This window comes from Triturus cristatus, chromosome 3_2, assembly GCF_964204655.1.
Source record: "Triturus cristatus chromosome 3_2, aTriCri1.1, whole genome shotgun sequence".
Classification (NCBI taxonomy): domain Eukaryota; kingdom Metazoa; phylum Chordata; class Amphibia; order Caudata; family Salamandridae; genus Triturus; species Triturus cristatus.
The window spans coordinates 69,422,388-69,445,401 of NC_140584.1; the positions used below are offsets into that span (position 1 = coordinate 69,422,388).

At 42.5% G+C, this 23,014-nt stretch overlaps 1 protein-coding gene across 1 annotated transcript in view; it reads left to right on the top strand.

Moving 5' to 3' along the window:
* LOC146856812 (uncharacterized) overlaps positions 1-23,014 on the top strand; it is a 1,211,343-nt gene that overhangs the window by 789,926 nt on the left and 398,403 nt on the right. Inside the window, exon 21 of the mRNA XM_085646995.1 lies at positions 20,566-20,728. Coding sequence (XP_085503121.1) covers positions 20,566-20,728 — 163 coding nt within the window. The remainder of the gene's footprint in view (positions 1-20,565; positions 20,729-23,014) is intronic.

Consider the following 23,014-nt stretch of genomic DNA (forward strand, 5'->3'; position numbering starts at 1 on the left):
GGGGGGTTTTTTCGGCCGGATTTGCGTACCATACGCAAATCCGACTGAAATGTTTTTTTAAAAACTGCTTTTTTTTGGCTGAGCAGGCCTAGGGTATCAGGGTGTTACTACCCTGCCCCCTTTTCTTTTTTTTAACCTTTTTTCTTGTGACTTGGTTTGGAACGTTGGAGTTTGCAGCTACCCAGTTACACGAATAGGAATAAAGATGTGTAATTCTAAGCTCCGTGTGTGGAATATTAATTTATTAGTATCCAGGCTGGGGAGGATGCTACGACTGGTACTTCTAATTTGTGTTGAGTCCTCAACAATGGACAGAGTTTAGAAAGAAACTGACATACACATGCAGGGATGGGGCTTATGTTTGGCTCCATGGTAGGGGTGGGCGGAATTTGCAAAATTCACTTTTGCAAATTATCGCGAAAATGTTAAAAATCTCCGCAAACACGCGGAAATATTGCGAAGATGCAGAAGTTTTTCCCGCCCGTTCGCGGTATTTTCTGCGTGGTCGCGGCTCGCCAACTTACCCATGCGTTTGTTCGCAGGCGCGGCCATCTTGTTTTCACTTGTCTCGCGTTGCATGACGTTACTGCGGGCACGAATCCAACATCTCGTGGAGAACGCGACCGGATCGGGAAACCTTGTCGGCGAACGCGGGGATTCAGGTAAGGCGATCGCGCGCACGCGAGAATGTATTATTTTACAGCGCGAGCAAGCAAAAAATTTCCGGTAAAATGCGGATTGCGGAAATTTTTACATTTTCGCGCTCTCCGCGGAACGCGAAAATGTCAAATTATTGCAATTTCCACGAGCGGAACGAAATTTTAGCCCAGGCGTACTCCATGGTCACTTTTGGGGTGAAACGAAGTCAAAAAAGAGCCACACAACACCACCTACCAGTGCACAAGAGCAATGCTGTTTAAGTCTTCTGGCTTCAGTCTGGCGTCTTGGGAAATTCTAAAGGTGAGTAACCTTTGGTTAGATAGAGTATTTGACAAAAAGAGTATTGCCGAAGGTAAGTAACTTGTTCTTTTCTTCCATTCACTATAACATACATCTTGGGGCAGTAGGACCGCCACTTAACCCATTGGGTTAATTTACAGTGAGCAGCGGAATTCTGCCCATTTACAATTAGCACACCTGTAAATAAAATAGTTCTCTTGAGTGTCATAGCTTACTATGGCAATGCAGGCTTTTTGAGGTTTAAATAAATATTTTTTCTTTTAGCCAATGCTTGGTGAAGGCCTGGCAGCTCCCCAACAATAAAGTTCTTAAAAAGCTACAAAAAAAAGAAACAAGAATTGACACGGCCAAAAGGTCAACCCCAGACCTATTGGCTTTTCCAGTGCTTGATTGTTTTTTTGTCTCTGCAGTATTCTGATCTGATGTCTTACCAAATTAATCATTAATGATGGAAAATGCTGCTGGCTGGCTTACGTTAGTGATTTGTGTAGTGCTTTGTGTCACCTCAACTTGCTGAATGCCGTGAGAAGCGGGATTGAGGACGGGAATAAGCAGAGATGGAACAAGGGGATAAGTCGTGGAAACTGTAGAAGGAGATATATTTTTATGTACTTTTCGGAAAAAAATGTAAGTACTTTGTTTCTCTTGCGCCTGTAATGTGTGGTGAAATCTCAGCTGTCATGTGGAAGGAAAGAAAAATGTTTACAATATGTACAAAACTGATTGGCATCGACTAGTAACTTATGTAATAACTGATAGAGGACAAAGAGGTAGGGGCACAGAAAGAAAGCTGAAGCAACTGGTTGACTATCACAAGCCAAATTAGAGAAATCTATTTTTTTGTTTTATATATGACCCGAAGGTATCAGATCGCTTTACATGAGCACCAGTTGCGTTACAGACAGACACATTTATTTTTGTTAGGCACGGTATAGCAGACTGTGGAAATCTGTTGGTCAAGAGGTGTGTCTCTTCATATTTGAATACAATGAGAGAGATTAGATCAGATAAAAAGGGAACACATTTTTAGATTTTGGGTGCACAGCTAGAGGAAGATTGAATCATGATTTTGTCTTTTTTTTTTTTAACGCAGGGGTTCCACGAGGAGGGTTTCATAGCTCCGTAGAGAGTGAAGGTCACCAGTGATTTTAAGTTTATGCAATAGGTAGTGAAGACAGGTAGGCTGGAGAATTTTGTTGACCAAGAAGGCAATTGTGAGAATGCACCGCCACCTTCCTTCCATCAGAAGGTAATGAACAGTGGTGGCTGCTGCTGACATGAAGTGGGGGGCAGCGCGGGTTCAGTGAGGGGGAAAGCAAGGAAAAAAGTACCCTTACCTTCCTGCTGCCGTCCTCTGCCTCTACGACCCTCTTCTCCCGCGCCTTGCCTAGGTGCTCTTCTAGTCCAGGAACTGCAAACAACATTTCCCATGAGTGCAGGCTCCCAGACTCCGCTATGGCCAATCCTAGTGTTCTCGAGAAGCGTGGGGATAGGCTGAGCGGGCGTGTTTACTGCTTCAAAGGGGACTGGAAGCCTGTGCCTGCTGTTCTCGCCACCCAGCAATGCAACTTGGGTTGGACAGAGGTCAGTGCGCATGATGGTTTGGCCGTCCTGAGACGGCTGGCCAAAACCACATGCGCACTGAGAGCAGTGCCCAGTGCCCACCACTCCTGCTGCTGATGGCCCTGCCACCAGGACTTAGATGATGGCTGCTGTGTTCTAACCGGCTCCTACAGGTAAAACAAAATGATAATAAAGCAGTTTTAATAATTGCTTTATAATCATATTTTATGTTTTTACCTGCTCCTTCCAGCAGTGGGGTGACGCTCCTCAGCCATAACGGAGGAGCCACCCCTGGTAATGAATTTAAGTTAGTAAAAGAGAAAATACAAAGCAGATGCTGCTGGTAACTGACCAGATGGAACTGTAGTACTTTGTGGCAGCTTGTAGTGTTTGCTTAGCTGGTAGGGAGAGAAGGAACAGAGCAGTAATGAGGGTAATAGTCGGTAGGTGAAGATGGAGAGTACAGGATGAGATCGGAAAGGGGAGCAGGAAGAATTTAAGGGAGTGAGTGGTAAGAGACAGATAAAATAGTCTAGAAATGGCGGAGAGTTTGACATAATGGTACATTGTTCAAGAGATACTAGAGAAGGCTGTAGAGAACATGTGGGAGGTAGGAGATTGCCTCCAATCCCTCCCATATTTTATACCAGGTCCCACATGCAGCCTGTCCTTAAAAGATGTGTTTATTAATTTGTCCTTCGGTGAAGAGGTATTTGGAGATAGAGAGAGTAGGAGCTCCTAATATCTGTCCAGGCCCCCGAAGGGCAGAGGCACGAGGGCTGTAAGAAGGACATCATGGTGAAGGGTGTGCTCTAGAATTGAACTAGCCTTGTGTGTTAAAAAAGCTTTCAGTTCTCAAGATCTCACCTGAGGTTACCTGTCTAGCTGCTCTTGTGGGACCACTGTACTGCTAGCTTGGAAGATTGCTAGCTCCTGCTCTGGGCTGGAGCTGTCGTTTGGGATATATATCGAAGATGCAGATGTCAGAACTCTGCATCTTTCACTCCAAGATTTTCGGGACAAGCAAAACAAAACACGTGCTGTGAGTCCTTCCTTATCTGTTAAGTAGGTTCTGCTTTCCCAGCAGCAGCTTGAGTGCTCCATCCTAACATCCACAATCAGTACTTCCATGCATGGAGATGAAATGGAACCAACTAGTGATTGTAATCTTCCATTAAAAGTAGTGTTTATCATTCTGGCTCCCTGAATCCCTTCCACCATAAGCATTTATTTAGGCTGTTGGGTCAAGTTTGCCAACTGCTGTAAGGAGAGGAAGGCCAATTTGCTACAACCAAAACCATCTGATGTTCTCTCATTCCTTTTTTCTTTCACCTGGCAAGGCTTTTCTGTGGGCACAATCAATGGTTTCTTATCAACCCTCTTGACTTTCATTTTCTTGCCTGAGCAGCCGTTGGTATTGAGAGCACCTGTTGTGATGTGGTTTTGAAATTTTAAAGGGTCTTATTATGTTTCTCCCAGTGCTCTTTATCAGGCCATAGTGGACCTTAAAATGCTGAACAAGAAAGTGTTTTGGTACTTTTCTTCTAAAAATGGCACTAATAAAGGTTTACTGTGCTAGGATCAGAATCTTCCCAGTTTTCAGGAACAAACATTTTTTACCACAGGTTTTGCATTTTTCTAAGAAGCAATCAATTTTTCCTATTTTTTTTGTTTCAACCTATTTGCAATTTGTGGTGCAAACCGATATCAGACCGTCGGATGATCTCATAAAAGTTATACATTTCTGTAAACGAAACACAATTCTGAATTTAGTAAGGGGTCATTTGTGTGGTTCTGTGAACGTTTTCTAAAATGAACTTATTGTTGAACTAAAATAAATAATGGAAATAAGTAGAGAAACCTAGCAATTGGCAACAACAGTTTGATCTGTATTTTTTTCACAATGGTTGATTTACAAAAGCAATGTATTTAGGGTTTTTCAGGCTCTTCTGGTCGCTTGGATGTATAGGGTTTGAAGGTTTTACAAAAACATGCAATACCTAATGCCAACAGCTGGGCCACAGCTTATGGTGATTTTTAATTGTGTACTGACCACGCAGGTATGGAGCTCCATGCCTCCGTACACACCTGAGTTTCCGGCTCCTGGCTCCTCCCCCCCCTCAAGGCTGTGATGCTGAGGCGGATGGCGGTGGTAGACGCTAAGCGTTTTGCTGATTGAATTGGCCTTCTGGATTCGACCAAGGCTTTTTCCCCCATTTTCCTCGGCTAGCGGTGGCTGAATATATGCGGTTTGTGGCAGTGGTAATATCTACGGGCTCAGTTGTAAGCGGAGCGGGATAGAGCGGAGCCGCCTCTGTCTCCAAATTCTTAGCAGCTGGGATCGGGTGCTGGAGAAGGCACCGGTCAGTCTGGGGCTCTGCATCGGCTCCGCATTGGATTTCGGATGCTAGGGGCAGCTGCACATGGTGAACTGCATATGGTGAGTCTCGCCTGTGTTTGGATAAGGAGAGCTGCTGGCTGCCGTGGTTTACAGACCCCGAGACGCAGGGAGATTTGCTGAGGAAAGTCGTCAATTGCTGGGACGTTTAGACCTAGAGGCGCAGAGGCATCGGGGAGGAAGGAGGAAAGGAGTAAAGGTCGAATTCCAGTTACTCCAGGCACCACTTAATTCACCGCTGTCTCTCTTTCACCAGCATGGGGAAGTTACTCAATACACGTAAGGCAAAAGCCCTCCGCATTCAGGCTAGAAAAACAAAAAACGCTGCCAAATTATTAAATAAAAATGACAACAGCGATAAAGGCGACGTAAAGGAAAAAAGCGACAGCACTGGGAGCTCAGAGGAATTGGAGGAGTCTTTCGCAGAATCTCCGACTCCGACTCCAATTCCGGACTTAGAGAACTCTCATAGTGTAGAGGTCGTTCGCTCTCCCTTTACTCAGGATGCCATATCTAAGCAAGATAGATTTATGGATGTGCTAAAAGGGGCTAAACCATTTCCTCTTTTTGATAAAAAAAATGCAGCACTTTGTCAGGGCACTTCCGCTCAAATATCTTCCTCTTCCTCAACTACTCAACCCCCAGACTTACTGCATAAGCCTAACCTTTCGGCATCCTCTACAATTTTGACATCTCTGCTCAAAGAAAATTCTTTGGTACCCTCTGTGAAACATATGGACGCCGCTCAGAAAGAGGTTCTGATTTCGGAAAATATGGACATGGTTATACCTTTGGCTGATAAGCCATCAAATACTTCTGCTGACTTAGTTTCCAATGTTAATCCCCTTAGTCCTCTGCTAGATCTGGACACTGAGACTGTGGGGGGAGCTCAGATGTCAGTCAAAGATATGTTGAATTTAATTCTTGATGAGGTCCGCGAATTAAAGAGGTTTCAAAAATCTGAGTTGGCTTTGATTAATCAGCGATTGGAAAAAATGGAAGACCTTTTCTCTACATTCCCTGGCCGTCTTCAAGAAGCCGAAACTCGCATTTCTAATTTAGAGGACCAAATGAATGAGGTTAAAAAAGATGCGAGTAGGATTTCTTTCACTACACGCTCACTAGAAACCAAATTGGATGACTTGGAGAACTATAATCGTCGATCGAACCTTCGCATCGTGGGGGTTCCGGAAGGCCTTGAAGGATCCAGTACGCTGCAATGGGCCACCTCCTTTCTAAAACAAAATGTGATCCCCAATTATGAGTGCGATCTGACAATTACGCGTGCACATCGAGTTCCTGCCCAGCCTTTCCTGAATTCTTCTCTTCCTCGAACAATTTTATTAAACTTTTCAGACATACGGATAAAAGAGACTATTCTTTCTATGGCGATTCAGCAAAGACAATTCTTTGTTAATGAAACTGCAAAATGTCGTATTTTTTCCGATATGTCTGCCTCTGCTGCACGGAGAAGAAAAAGAGTTTGTCCAAATGTTACAGTTGTTTAAAGCCAAAGGGGCCCAAGCTACGATAGCGCAACAATCTAAGCTTAAAGTCTTAGTGAAAGGCAAATTCTTTATGATATCCGACATAGCAGCAGCGCATGATCTGCTTAAGGAGATTTCGGCCTCTCAAACAAGTTAGAATATGAGGGGTTTATGACGTGTCGTTTAAATGGCTACAGGATATTATAGGTCATTACGTCGGTAGGGGTTAATTAATTGGACGGCTGGGGGGGTGGGTAGAGCATGAAGGAGTACGGGGACCCAGGGGGCCCAGGGGTGCTAACTGGTCACCCCAATGAAGTGGGGTAGGTTCCTGTGGTCTGCGTGGGAGGAGGGTGAGGAAGTAGGGCCACTGGAGGGTTGGGCTCAGGGGGGTGAGGGTGGTGATGGGTGGGATAAAACAAAAAATGAAGTTGATGGTGTCGGGTTATGTTTATTTACTTATGTTTTGATGCCAGAGTGTATACAATGGGTATGGGGAGGTCTGATGATAACTGTCTTCAATTAGTTAAATTAAGATTTCAATGTCTAATAAGGAGAGTTTGATAATTGTTTTCCCTTAATGTTAATGGTTTAAATAATATTAAGAAAAGGCGAGCTGTAGAAATGTGGATTAAGGCTGAAAATCCTTCCGTAATTCTGTTACAGGAGACTCATATTCCCTCTTTTAAGATAAATAAGTTCTCAATGTTCAAATCATGGGCTTCGTTTCGGTGTTTCGCATCATGTGATGAATCTAAGCTAGGGGTGGCGATATTTTTAAATAGGAATATACATGCTGAAATCATTCATTCAGAACAGGGAGGCTCATGGCGTTGGTGCTGGGTCTCATGTAGAGTCAAAAGCAGACAGAGACCCTTTATTTTTGTAAGCTGTTATGGACCACTAAATGATGATTCCAATATGTATGAAGATATGTTCCAATCCTTATTAATGGTGTCAGGGGATATTGTGATCGGTGGCGATTTCAACGTTTTGATGGATCCCAAATTGGACTCAACGTCTCAATCAACAAAACAACTCAAACCTAAAGTTTCCCAAACTATTTCTAATTATAAAAGATTATTGGATCTCTCTGATCATTGGCGCCTATATAATCCCTCTAAAAGAGAATTTACTTGCTGGTCAGGCAGATTTAAGTCTTCTTCTCGTATTGATTTTTTTCTAGCCTCACGTAAACTTAGGCCAGGCTACTATAATACGGTGCACAATGTATTCTCCGACCACGCTATGCTCATCAGGTAATTCATTCTCGGGGATACTAGAAGGTCTCCTAAAAGATGGGTTCTTAATAAATTGTATCTCAATGATGAAAAATGGGTCTCTGAATTAAAAGTCGAGATTAGAGAATTCATTATTCGTAATACTGGCACCGCTCCTCTTAGTATTATCTGGGATGCCTTAAAGGCTTTTATTCGGGAAATCATTATTGGGAAAGATGCCGCCACATCGACCGCGGCTAGGGCTAAAAAAAAACTCATTGGAACATCGTATACAGGTTCTTAGTGTTCTAAGACAACGAAATCCTTCTAGAAATATTAAAGATCAATTAAATGAAGCCAAACGCGAATTCAGCACATATTTATATGAGCAAGGAGAGGCGTTCTTTCGTAGTCAATACCAGAAAGTCTACGAAGAAAGCAATTTTACGGGTAGATTTTCAGCCTGGCAGGCTAAAGAACAAGTAGCTTCCAATTTAATTCGGGGTTTAAATTGTCCTGTTACTCATAAATACACAACTGACTCGGATGGGATAGGTAAGATAATGCACTGTCATTATCAAAAAATATATAGCCATCAGCATAAAATAAACCAGCAAACATTAAATGTTTTTTTGAGGAAAGCTGTGATTCCTTCCCTCTCCCAATCCGAGCAATTAAACATGGCGTGGATTCTCTTTGGAAGAGGTAGAGTCGGTAGTGAAAGAACTTCCATTGGGGAAAGCCTCTGGCGCAGATGGGCTACCCACGAAATTTTTTAAAGTTTTTTTCCCTGCCTTTTCCAACATTTTTATACAACTGCTTAATTCTATGTTGGCAGGAGCTCCTATTCCAGACTCGTTCCGCGAGGGCACTGTGGTCAGCTTTTTGAAGAAGGGGAAAGATGCTAGAGATCCTAATTCATACCGTCCAATCACCCTTTTAAATTCGGACTATAAGATCGTTACTAAACTACTGGCAATTCGATTTAATTATATTTCTACGGATTTGATTCACGAAGACCAAAATGGCTTTATTGCCGGTAGACAATTGATGACCAATACCCATTATTTGTCGGAAGCCCTGGATTATTTTGAGACACGGAGGATTCCAGCATTAATTCTGTTATTTGATGCGGAAAAAGCTTTTGATTTGGTGGTTTGGGAGACACTTTTTATTATTTTGCAACACTTTCATATTCCGCCAAATATTATTAATTTCATTCAGAATCTTTACACGGGTGCAAAAGCAAATATTATTATTAACTCACTAACGGTAGGATCAGTCTCAGTTAATCGGGGAACACGTCAGGGCTGTCCCTTATCACCGATTCTTTTTGCTTTCTTCATCGAACCTCTTGCAATTGCAATTCGGAAGTTAAGATAAAACTTTACGCTGACAATATCATGCTACTCATTAAATACGATTTGCAGTCTCAAGTTCGAGCATTTCAGTTTTTTGAGGAATTTGAGACTTTCGGGGGCTATCGGATTAACAAAAAAAAGACAGAAATATTGGTCTGCGGCAATCATAATCCTGAATTATATCTGGACTTAAGGGGCTGTATCAATAATAAACCTAAAAGATATCTCGGGTTTTTTTTTACATCTTCAGTTAAAGATCTCTATAGTCTGAATTATGATCCCCTTCTTCAAAAAGTTTGCTCAATGCTCACTCGCTCGAATAAACTACCGTTATCAATCTTGGGCAGAGTTGCTTTGATAAAAATGTCTATTTTACCGCTGTTTGTTCTCAACGATTCCTTGCTTTCTCTCAGGCACATTTTTTACTAAAATTGAATCTATATTTTCGCGCTTTTTGTGGGCACATAAAACGCCTCGTATTGCGTTGAGTACTCTCTATGAGGATTTAGACACTTCCAAATATCAGAGAATACTATAGTGCTTACTTTGCTCAGTATTTGACCCGATTTAAAGTCCCAATTTCAAATCCAAACGTATACATTAGTTTTTTCTTTGATTTAATTTTTTCGGAAAGTCAAATATCTTCCCCTCTTCAAGTTCCTAAATCTCCCAAACTTCTTCCTCTTTGTTGACCAATTTACTTTCATTTAGTGGGCGGGGGGCTGGCTCTGATTTAATGGGCTATTGAACTAAAGCTGGATTTAGCAAAGTGTGCGATTTTTTACAACATACAAGGTGGATAACCCCGCCGGAGATGCGATTATTAATTTCAGGAAAATTTTTGTTAGCCGGGTCTTATAATAAAATCTATCAATCCCTGCAGCAGTATGCTCCCACATCGCTTACTCAGATTTCTTCATTAAACAATGATCTTTTTTTTAATAATACTTTGATAAGGAATCCCGGAGAGTGGAAACGTTGTTTAGCTCAGTCCAGACAAGGCGATCTGGGCTCTAAAGCTGTCAAAAAATGGCGGGAACAAGAAAATCATGTTTTATCATTGAATACGTGGCGAACTATTAATAAGTTTAATTTCTCCACATTAAGAGGAGCTAAATGGCGCAGAATGTTATTTTTTGGAAAATGGCTTTTGTATCGCACGCCGGCGGCAATAGCCAAAATGTACAGTAACTATATACCGAATTGTTTCCGATGCTTGAACTTCGCCCCAGCTAATTGGACACACGTAATAATTGATTGTAGTATGGTGAAAGCATTCTGGGAAAACATTTTTGCTTTCTTACGTTCTAATTATCATATCCGGATATTTTTAAATGTTAAACTGATGCTTTATGGTTTCGATCCGCACCTTAATTTATCTGAATCATTTGTTAAATTGGTTTATATTTGCATGGCAGTTGCCAGATCACTGTTACTTCAAAACTGGCGCACAAATCAGACTCCATCCATGCATGAATGGCTACTCAAAATGCAAAGAGTAAAGATAAGTGAGCGAAGTTATGCTTTGAGGATTGGGGGGGGGAGAAAATGTGAAAAAATTTGGGGGACATTTTTTGAATAAATTGCAATTTTCTTGTCTTTTGATTTTGGAAAGCTGTAAGCCATCTTTATGCCAATATCAGTCGTTGAAAGCAGGGTATGCTTTATGAGATATTTCTGGGTTTTGTTATTCTATATTTTGTATTTCGAATTTTAAATATGTATGACACCAATCAATTTCAATAAAAAGAGCAACAAAAAAAAGTGTACTGACCACGCAGCAACCCATATGGTAAAATGTATGGAATTAAAAATTAGTATGATGGCAACCTATGTATTTCTGAAACGTGCACAAGATTCTGAGTTTAGAACAATGGTTATTTGTACAACTCTGCATTTAGGATTACCCATACTGTTATGCGATATTTTGCAAAATGTGTTCTTGCACACTGGCTTATATTTGGTAGTCACAAAGGCATATAAATTGAGGGTCTGATTCGCAAACGTAAACTTACACATGTGTGTAGATTTACTCTTTTACGGTATTCACAAAACTGCAATGTACTAGTAACTTTACGACTGTGGAGACTCCCAAGTCAGGGCATAGCCTATGATCTGTATGCTGTGCTTTTAAAAAAGATCAGAAAACTTGAACAAAAGAATAAAGAAAATTACATCATTAAAAAATAAAAGTCCATTGTGAATCTTTTGGGAGACATTGTGTTATTGTTCATTTTCAGTTACTGATGTATACAATTGTCTGTTACATACAACCATAGCTGTGTGCTGAGTCATTCCAGCTTTAGTTTTTTTAACTGTCAGCCCAATCTTTGTTTTTAGGTTGAGCATTCTAGACCTCTTGTATATACTTTAGCATATACTTATATGTGTATGTACTTTGTGGGCTCTGGAGATCAGCCCTAGGACTTGTCTGCTTCCACATAGGGATTTTTTTTTCTGTTCAACTGCCTCTATTTAACTGTCTTGATAGAAAACGACCAGCAGTGGTCAGTCAAATACCTGAATCACTTTAGCAACTCTAGATACAGCCCATAGAAATTGTCTTCCACGAGCATCCGTAGACAATAATATTTTTTTCAAATCTTGTATTTTCAGTGATATGACTACTAAAGACCCTGATTTTATATTAAAAACAGAGCTTTGGACTATACTGTTTCCTGCTGAAAGGCAATATTTCTTTTCTTGTGTTTCAAAACCTGGCATGTCATGCAGTTTGGTGCTTCCTTTCCCTTTCATGCTAAAGAACAGTAGATGTTTCAGCACCCAGGCTAATGTGCTGCATAGCTAAATACATATAAGGTCCCAAACGCGAGACCGATTGCATTGCAAATTCTTGTTTTTCCAAGTCCCTGCCTGGGATTTGGACCTGGGATTACTTCCCAGAGTTAGTGGTATAAAAAAGGAGACACAGAGGTGTGGAAGTAGTATCTATGGCTGTATGTAAGTATCCGACGTGGCCCACTGTACCAGAACTAATACTGTATTTTACTACCCATTCAATAACCAGCGGCCATGTTGACTTTGCCGCACCACTGCTTGTTTGCTGACATCTATGTGCAGGTGTGTGGTCGTCGTTGTATACTTTCACAAAGCACTACTTCTTCACGTCTCAGGGATGCAGTGGCAGATATTTTGATCAAGTTGTGCCGCAAGATTTCTTTGGTTAACCAGAGCTTCTTAATATCAACTCCCAAGGACATACTGATTTACACATTCATAAGGTGAAGATTCTGCAGGAAGATGTATCCATTAGAAGAAAAAGTCACTTAACTTCAGTAACAATATTTTTGGTGGATACATAATGATCCCAGCCCGCCCTTCCCTGATGCGCTAGTACCCTGATTAATAGGATCGCAGGCTATGCAGACATGTCTTGTCTTGTACTTGTTGCTATCATAGCTCTCTCAGTTCCTCTTTGCATGCGTCCATGGATTGCGGAATGAATATGAAAACTGACACTAATATACTGAATGCCTTCTAATATACTCTGATGATGTCACGTCCAGAGGAAGAGTGGCAGCTGGAGTTGCATGGCACCACCTCAAAGCAATGCAGTAATTGCTGGGTAAAATGTTTTGTGAAGCCAGTAAGGGGTATTCAGTTTGTATCCACCAGAAGTATAGTTGCTGAAAGTAAAAAACGATTTGTTTGGTTGACAAATAAGATATAAAATAATAGCTTTTAACCAGTGTGCTACTATCAGAGGGCAGTGAGTCGAAGGTTGTTTACTAATATAAAAATGATGTCTGGCCAGACCCGTCATATATAATAGGACACTGTGGGCCACCACATAGGAATTAGTGAGACCTGGCAGTGTGCTATAGGATACCTAATATTTGCCCAGTAACCTAGCATTGCCCAGGTCTGCATTCTCCGCACAGATTTCCCCACACTGTGATCCAAACACCGCTCAGGTTGCACTTCGTTAAAAAATAACTGCTCTAAAGTCACCATAACTAAAACCTTGACAGTGGGGCGTGCATGTTTTCGGTTGATCGGGGGCAAAATAAATTACTGCTATCATGGGAAGAGCGTGTGTCCAGGGAGTAGTAGGCATTCTGAGCTGTGGGGAAAGTATAGAATGAAAGGCATCTCCAGAGAAGGCTATGTAGAGTACCCAATACTAGTATTTGATGTGAATGGAGAGTGCACCTTACTTACTGCCAATGATAACATTCCTATAGAGAGATGGATGTGCAAGGTCCAAACTAATCAGCACATAACAATGTCACGGTACACTTCTGTGGAATAAGCCAACGAGCAATTACTAGAGGGCAAACCAAATGGAGAAATTATGTATGAAACAACCCAATATGATCTATTGGTTTTGCATGAGGGGAAGCAAAAGAAAATAGTTAAAGAATAAATTATATACAAGCTCACCATGAAAGATGAAGCAAGAATGAGTTGAAGCAAGAGTGCGTAATCTCCTGCCCTTTCATACCCAGGTAATGGCTTCAAATCTTCTTCTCGAGTTGGTTGGTGTTATGTTGGCAGCCAAGCATTCATCCATAACATCTGTCTATGCAGAACGCTGGGAGAAGTTTGCTGCTTCATGTTTCTCACGACACATCCAACCTTTAAGTGGGCAGCTATTGGATGTACTCCTGTTTTGTTTGTTCCTAGCCCAGCAAGACCTAGCTGGGCAATAGATAAGGGATACCATTTTATCCTTTCAGCCTTCCTATGTTTGCCAGACCAGCCATCTATCCGCGGTCCATGCAGGTAGCAGCAGTGGGGCCGGGTAAGGGGGAGATTCCGACGGACGATGCAGAGGGAAAATTAATTAATTAATTTTCCCTCTGCATCATTCCTCGAAATCCCCCTACCTGGCCCCCACCTATGTTACCTGCACAGACCACAGCTGCAGTCATCCCTTTTCAAAATACCTGAAGGGGGTGACCCATATGTTCCTATCAACACCGTTTGTTATAAGAATTAAAACATGCAGGCTGTCTACCATGTGAATTCTTGTCTCACAAGAATTCATTAATGGTAGAGGTATTTACAAATTTTAGAGATGTCTTCTGACATAGGCCTAACTTTTTAAATCAAAGGCTCCTGAAATTCAGCTACACTCGGTTCAGTCTTCTCTGCATTACTATGCTGTACTAACAATTGTCCAATTCTCGTATTAGATTTAATATTGCATAATTGTCTTAAGATGCTTTGCTGCATAAAGTCCTCAGAATGAGACCATAACAATTGCACTTTTAATGGTCTGGATTTATTCTCAGGGTATCAGCGTGATGTGGCTTGTTGGTTTGTGTGACAACACTGTTTATGTGCTGAGGAATCAGATGTTTTTAGTCTGCTTTTTAGGTCGAGCCTAGGCAGCGTGCATGCGCTGTCTGCAAGACATGTTGTAATCTCCTCTATCAGATTTTGGCATGCCCATGAATTACCATTTGTTTGTTGTTGTACCATTTAGAAATAATGGGTTTTTATTGGTGCATTGGGTCTGATTCTCACACCTTTGCGTGCTTGAGTCATGCCAAGGCGATTTCACTCATTGTTTGCTTGCGTTGGCCATCCCAATACGTCTGTGGTGCCTCCTGGTCATCCTGATCTACCTTTTTACGTTGTAGACAATCAACATCATTTTAGGCTTTCAGGCCGTTTCACGGAGCAATGTTCTGTTTGGCACCTGCAAAGTGGCAATTTCTGTCCGGTAGCTGTTGAGCTATGCCAATAGCTCTAACTAAAAAAAATGCGAGACTTATTGCATTTCTAATGCTTGTTTTATACCTGTATTGCATATGTGGTGATTGAGCCGCTAATGAATACTTTAATGCCATCGCGTTGTATTACTGATTCCATTACCAAGCTTTTAATGTAAAATATGGCAATATTTTACATTAAAAGCTTGGTAATGGAGTTATAAAATTATGTGCTATGCACAGTCCATACTTTTAATGTTTTTGATCTGCTCCCATCATTAATGCTTACTACTACCTGTTAATATTTGACTGCCCTTAGCTTTTACTAGTCTTTACATTACACACTATCACCAAATGGCATGCAGGTAAATATCCTCGGATCAGCAGCTAAACTGGACGTATGCTGTTCCTGAAAGGAAACTCTCAATAGGTTGGCAATGCTTTCATGTTTTTGTGGCTGGAGGTGTATGCTGAGGGGAAAGATCTAATTGAATACCGTAGATAGGCCTAATGTGGACTTTGTAAGCAGATCGATTAGTGTTCACAACAAGATGGACATTAAAACATAGCATAGCCAGTTTACCTGATGTCATGCTAGCAGTTGTGGAAAGAGTGATGGATCAGTGCAGAGCCAGGCAGCTATGCACAGCAGCACAGAGTTGCCCGTATTAGGTAGGCCCATAACATCATTGGGTATGTAGAATAATGTCTCTGTCCCATGCTTAGGGCAGTGAAAAGACTTGAAGACACTTACTCTGTCCTGAATATTCTGTAATTCCTAAATTCAGCTAATTGTGCAGATATCAATTACTTGTGCGGTAACAACTTTTGAAAATGAATGAGTGAAAGAATAAATCACTTATAGAGAGCACAGTTCTCAGACAGACCTCCCGGTGCTACCTAGACTGAATTACTGGGAAACACGAAAAAGGCTAATAACCATGGTTGGAATAATCAGGTTTTCAGTTGTTTTTGAAGGTCTGTTCATTGGGGGGTGCTAGAATTTTAAATGTAAGGGTGTTCCACAGTCTAGGAACCAAAAAAAAAACCAGCCACCCAAATGAGCGCGTCGTACTACCGATGTAACCAGCAAAAGCTGATTGGGGGATCTTCGACATCTTGTAGGATGGCATGCTCAGATTCTTCCCTCAATTATAGCGGGACTCTGTTATGAAATGCCCTTAAGGTAATAAGAAGATACTTGAGGTGAGTATGTAGTCATACTTGAAGCCAATGTAGATTTCCCAGGTGTTCCAAAATGGATTCCTGTCTGGGGATATTCAGTAGAAGCCTGGCGGCTCCTTTCTGGATCAACTGCAAATGACTAAGAAGATAGTCTGGATGGCTCAAATACAAAATCTCGGCATAATACAAACAAGAGATGCGGAGGGAATGAACGATGGCTATCCTAGTAAATTCAGGCATTAACCTAAGCATTTTATTGAGGGTTTTTAGAAAGGCAAAACTGGCACCGGTAACTGCCTTAACCTGCAGCACAAAAGGCAAATCCTTGTCAAATTTTACTCCAAAGTTCCTAACCTCCTTCACTGGAGTGGGGGAAGGGTCCAGTTGTGAAAGCCTTTATGCACTAGACCAGAGTGAAGGGAGCAGTGAAAAAACAGTACTATGGTTTTAGCTGAGTCTAGTTTTAAGCAACTGCTCTTATTCTAATCAGCCACTCTCACGAGGCAAAATTTAAAAGAATGCTGTAATTTACTATTAACCTCCAAGAAATAATAATAATAATACAGAAGCTTATAAAGCGCGACAGCTACTCCAAACAGGGGCGTCCCGGCGCTGAAAACATCAGGCAATAGCACAGGCAAAGAAGGGTCAACAACCACCCCTGTTATCTTAGTCTGACTTGAACAGCCAGGTCTTTAGGGCTTTCCGGAAAACAAGTTCTGTGTTAGCCAGGCGAAGGTGACCTGGCAGGGAGTTCCACAGTGTGGCCGCTCTAACCAAGAAGGTTCTACCCCCCAGACGGGCTTTCCTAAAGTGGAAGGAGTGCAGCAGATTTTGGGCAATAGAACGCAGTGCGCGGGACTGTTTGTAGGGGCGTAGTCTGTCTTCCAGATAGCTCGGGCACCTGCCTCTTAGAGCCCTGTAGGACAGGGTCATAGCCTTAAAAATAATTCTTTTCTCAACTGGCAGCCAGTGTAGTCTCAGGAGATGCGGAGAGACATGGTCTCGAAAAGGCAGGCGGCAGACCAGTCTCGCAGCCGCATTCTGTACTATCTGGAGTCGATGAATCGCATATTTAGGAAGGCCAAGGTACAGGGCATTTGCATAGTCCAGCCTCGAAGTGACTGTTGCATGAACTACCGTTTTACGGCAGTCTTCAGGTAAGCAATGCAGAATTTTCCTTAGGTTTTTTAATTTACTAAAACAAGTTGCAGAGACTTGCTGGATTTGAGCTGAGAGGGAGAGATCTGTCTTCCATCTCACCCCTAAATTCCGGATGCATTTAGCGGGGGAGGGCGGTGGACCCATTTCCACTGGCCACCACAGTTCTGCATCAGGGGCACCGCCCTGACCGAAGAACAAAACCTCGGTCTTCCCCGCATTCAGTTTGAGTTTGTTTGAGTTCATCCAGACCGCAATATCCCGTAGGCAGCCTTTAAAGTTCATAAAGGCCTCCGCCGACTGCTCTTTAAAAGAGAGAAACAGCTGGGTGTCATCAGCATAGGAGATCGCTTTAACACCCCAATTGGCGATCAAAGAGAAGAGCGGCGCGAGATATAGGTTGAAGAGTAGGGGGCTCAGGGCAGAACCCTGTGGAACACCACACCAGAGATGTCTCGGGTCAGACTCAAATGGCTTAAGGGCGACCCTCTGCGTGCGGCCGCTCATATAGGATGTCAGCCAGGCTAGAGCCTTACCCCCAATGCCCGCGGCATGTAACCTCTGGATCAGTATAGAATGGTCCACGGTATCAAACGCCGCAGACAGGTCCAGTAGCACCAGCATTGCCGAATCACCTGAGTCCATTGCCCACCTAACTGACTCAGCAACATCAAGGAGCGCGGTTTCTGTACTGAAACCGGCTCTGAAACCTGATTGTGTGTCATGTAAGGCCCCTCTAAGCTTGATGAAAGAGGTCAATTGGTGCTGCACCAGTTTCTCCAACATTTTGCCTGGGGCTGAGAGTAGGGAAATGGGACGGAGATTGCTGAGATCGTCTGGGTCGCCATTAGGTTTCTTTTTTAGTGGCAATAGAGTTGCATGTTTCCATGAATCCGGGAAAATGCCAGAATCCAGCGAGGAGTTCCATAACTGCAATAGTGAATCCGCCAAAGGGTTAGCTATTGTTTTCCAAAGTTTTGGTGGGCAGGGATCGTCGGGAGCGCCTGAGCGACAACTCTGGATAGCAGTTAAAGCATCCAGAGATTGTATTGGGGTAAAATTGAGAAGGCCAGGGGCCCCTGGTGCAATTATGGATTTGTCCGATGCTGTAGTAGGCTCTGGTGGAGCAAAGGAGTAATAGACTTTTAAAATTTTTTTTTTTAAAATGATTGGCTATTTTGCCACACAAGGCTGGGGTGGGGTTTACTTTAGTCTCCAGCGCCTTGGGGTTAAAGAAGGATTGGACTACTTTAAAAAGAGAGCAATTAGTTAAATATTGTTCGCATATGACACAACTTTAATTCCAAAAGTATGAATTATCTCAGCTATAAGGCCAAATAAATGCTTAATGGCATATGGCTAAGGGCCGAGCCCTGTGGCACACGTTGTTTCAGTAGCTGAGAGATCTAATAGTGTCACTGCTGCGTCGTTCTGATCTAAACTGAGCTTTAGAAACTCAAAAACTTTAAGCAGACCTGATTCCGTGCTATGACAAGGTCTGAACCCAGACTGGGAACTATGCAAATGATTATTGTACTCAAGATAACCATCAACCCAACCATTGACTATTTTCTCCAGTCTTGTAGACATTTTTGGAGAAGAGAAATGGATCTAAAAATTTGCTCAGACTTCAAGCTTTTTCAGTATTGAGACCAGTTATGCATGTTTCCAGAGCTTAGGTACCATGGCTTGTTGCAATGAATGGGTAAATAAATCATTTCAAATATGAATAGCCTTAGCTAGAATTCCAGGGAGACATGAATCTAAAGGTGAACCAGAGTGATATTCCAAAATGGCGTGGGCTGACTCATCAAGTGATATTCTATCAAATGCAGATAGAACCGGAACAGATGTTATGACACTCATCAAAAAACACTCAGAGTCAACAGAGTGAGTTGCATCTTCAATAAAGTCAACATAGATTTTTCAATCGTCTCATGGAAAACAAGCATTTGCAATGCAATAGGTCTCGCATTTATGCTAGTTTAAGCTTTTGGCATTATAAATGACAATGCGTTTTATTTATGTTTTAAAAACCATAACATAAATAAAATGCATTGTCATTTACAATGCCAATAGGTCAAACTTGCGTAAATGCGAGACCTATTGCATTGCAAATGGTAGGCATCACAGACAGCGGGAAGGATGGCGGGGTGGTTATGAAGGCATGATAACAGGAGGAGGGGGGGTAAAGAAGGCACGGACAATGGGAGGGAGGGCGTGGTTGTAAAGGCGGTACTAAAGCACGTTGTGCCTACAGTATGAGAAACTGGATAAAGAAAATAGTGCTTAAAGACCGGTACTGTGTAACTACCGAAATAAAACGGCCAGTCACCATGGGAGGTGACAAATGAAGAGGAGGCAGTACTGAGGAGGGGCTCATAAACCTATTTACGAATCAGAAGCCAGCATTTAGGATGTACAATGACAAAAGCCAATGGCAAATAGGGGCGGATAGTGGGTGGGGCTTCTATTCCTTACTCCACTACAATAAGTCTCGCAGAGCAGCGCATGCATGCTGGCTCTAGGCTCGACCTAAAAAGGGAGAGTTATTCACACCGCTCTGCAGAAGGGATGATACTTCGAGTACAGACTTTGGGAGCGAGGAAAGGCTGAACTATTTTTGAGAACTCTTTAGGGGTGTTGGAGGCTGAGGCGATCTGTTTGGCAAAACAGACAGCTTGAGCCTTAAGGATCGGACCATGATAGACCTTAGGTGCCAATTTATAAATCTCTTTTTCTTCTCCAGCGACGCTTCAGTCATTTACATTTGTTTTTTTCGCCCGCTAAGGCTATCGTAAACCAAGGAGCAGAAGGGCGGAATCTGACTGACGCTCAATATAAATAGGGGAAATAGCATCTACCACGGCAGAGACCCATTTGTTAATTAAAATTATGCCTTACTAAGGATTATCATTAAATAGCGGGAGGTCCTTAGAAAGACTGTTAGCGAGGCTAGTTTAATACACCTTGTACCACAGATGTGAGAGTGTGGCACTCAAGGTGGGAGCATAGATGTGATGGAAACTGGTAACGGGATCAGATAATGATTCCATATAACTAGAAACGGGACTCCGGTCTGGGCAAAATATTTTTCTTTGGAGGTTCAGTTTGCTTTGTGCATGCATGCATGTATTGTTTGTATGTGTTTACTGTGAGTCGTATGTCTCTGTGTCAGTGAGTGTGGACAACAGAGGGCCCCCAGTAAAAACTGTAAAAACGTCTTCAGTGGCGTAACACATATTTATGCCCCCCTAGAGAGTGTGAAGAAGGGTCCCTGAGCCTTCCATATCTCGGATATCCATTGGCCTTTGGCTGAATGGAGCCCCCCTGAAGTCTTAGGGGTACCCTCCACCGCAAGGGTTGAAGGGGTCTGGGTTAGGCCTCTGAGCGTCACCTAGTAATGCTGACTTAAAGATGAACAACTTGAAGCCACAGCAAGGTTGTTCCTTTCTGTACCACATCATGTGTTTTTCCTACTTGGGGAGGTGCGCAGGCAAAAGTGATCTGTGCATGTTTTTGTTTACTCTCCTATTCTCTTCCTTCCAGTGGTGCTACTTTTGCTCAGCCTTCTACTGTTTCTCCTTCTTGTGGTGGCTGTTGTTCTGAGGCCGACTACTTCCGAGCCCAACCCCTTAAAAAATTGGAAGCCCAGATGGAGGAGTCTTGGAGAACCCCATGTCCCTCCTGAATACATCCTCACTAAAGACAGGTGAGTTTCCCTTTTGTATTGTGGTAAATATTTAAATTACCTGTACTATTTTTTATGCGGTAAAGTCTAGTAAGAATAACTCAGTCAAAATAAGAGGCAGAATCCGTGGTATTAGAGGTTCTGAAAAGGACTTTATTCCTTACAAAGGAATTATGGTTCGAACCAGGCAATCATATTCCATCACCACGAAGGTTCAGGAAGGGATCAGCCTACATTATTGACAAGTAACAATATATATATGAAAAGCATTGCATTAAGACAGATGCAGGAGGCGTAACAGCTGATAATACAGATAAGAATACACATACGTAATGAAAATAGGCGTAATAATAGGCGTATGCTAGAAACGTCATTGAAAATGATGTCACAAGTGGGTGGATCCATAAGAGAATCCTGCAGTGTCAGCAGAAATATTTGGCAGAGATGCGCGCGCAGCCGCATGACGTGTGATTGACGTGTAACTAGAGAGTGAAGGGGACTTGACATTTAGCCCTACATGTGGAGACAGAAGTCTGGGGTGTCAGGACAACCTAGTCCTAAATCATATCTAATATCTTGTGTTTAAGGAACTATATTATCTGGAAGGAAAGGTCTTCTCGGACAGATCCTATTCTATACTGACTGTTAGTGCGTGTACAAGCGTCTATGTGTCTACATGAGATGCGAGGGGGCAGGAATCTTCCATGGTAACAGGGCCTATGAATTACTTGCATAAAGACAGCGAGGCCGGGCCCTTTGCTCGGTAGCTAGAAGGATGTTTACCTAAACTACTAGACAGGAATGCATCGGATGAGGAGCAGAGCAGATAACTTGAAGGCTGAATACAGTTTTTGGCAGGCAACAGGCCGCGTCAGGCACCGTTAGCCGCGCAGGGAGTAGGACAAAGTTCATGGATACGGATGCAGGTCCAGGCTGGAGCATTTTCAGAGGCAGAAGCAGGAAAAGGCTTGATGGCAGAATTCAGGGCCTACTCGCCTGAACTGTAAAACGTGAAAAGTGAACCATATAAAGTCGGTGGCCAATCATACTTAGGAATGGACTATTTGACCCATTCATGTCGGATCTGAAAGAGGAAATGTTGACGTTGGACACAATTGTATTTGCGTCTTCATAGCTTGAAGTGGAGGGAACATACATGTACTTGTAGCATGTACATGGAGCCGTTGGGGTCTAAGATAGGGGACACAATTGACCATAAAAATTTATATTTCCTCATTCCCTCCTTGTCCCCTACGGACCCTTATGAAATATCCATCTTCATCAATCCATCAATCTGTTCATATAGCATCATTTGTTCTTCCTTCTTCTTCCGGGATCTTGAATGAAAATTTGAAGGCGGGATACACGATGTGACACACAGACCACAAATCGCTGGCCCACATTGTAGACACAAGCAGCAACTGAATAGTATGAGAAAACCAATACCTAGGAAGGATAGGATCCTCCATCCCCAGGTTGACAATATGCTCCAGAACCAACCGGACCAAGTCCAGGTGCCTGGATTCTGATGTATCTGGCTTACGATTTTATGAAGTTGAGTTATGGCTTTATACACTGACGGCGCGTTTTCTGGTATGAAAACACAGCAACTTGATCCGATGACCCTACAAGCTCCGCCCCTATCGGCCAGAATGACGTCAAGGACAAGACGATTTTGAAGAACAACAATCCGCATCGCAGACTGTTCCTCTGTTAAGTTGCCTAAGGCGGAAGTAGTTTCATTCACTACTGCTTCAAGGGTTCTAGTTAATCTAAGTATTAGCTTACTATTAGTGACTGTACCTATGTAAGGAAAGAAACCTTTATTGAAATCTGTGTATTTCTCCCATGCTGTTTCAGTGTAGTCGACAATCGGGAGATCTCTCTGCTGTCTATTGTGTACTAAATGGGTATTCCTATGATAATCAGGCGGGGTTAGGAAAACAGGTGGCAGAAGGAATGCAATGTAACAGGTACCATCCCAATCTAGGGGTAGGCGTTTGTATGCGGTGTGACCACAGATGAAGTAGGAGTGACGAGAAGCTCTAAATGTAGACTTGCCTTTATCACTGAATTCTATTACAGTGGTACATTTACTATGGCCCATGTGTATTGAACCATTCTTTCTTACACATAATTCGCCTCTAACTGGAAATACTGACATAGCGGGCAAGATTGGTGTAGCTGCGGATTCAACATTCAGGATCATGAGGTTAAGTGTAAAGTTACCTAATCCATATACTTCATTTTCTAGATCAGTCCCTGTTCTTTTGGGAAGTCCCTCCTTGTTAGGGTAGCAGACTTTAA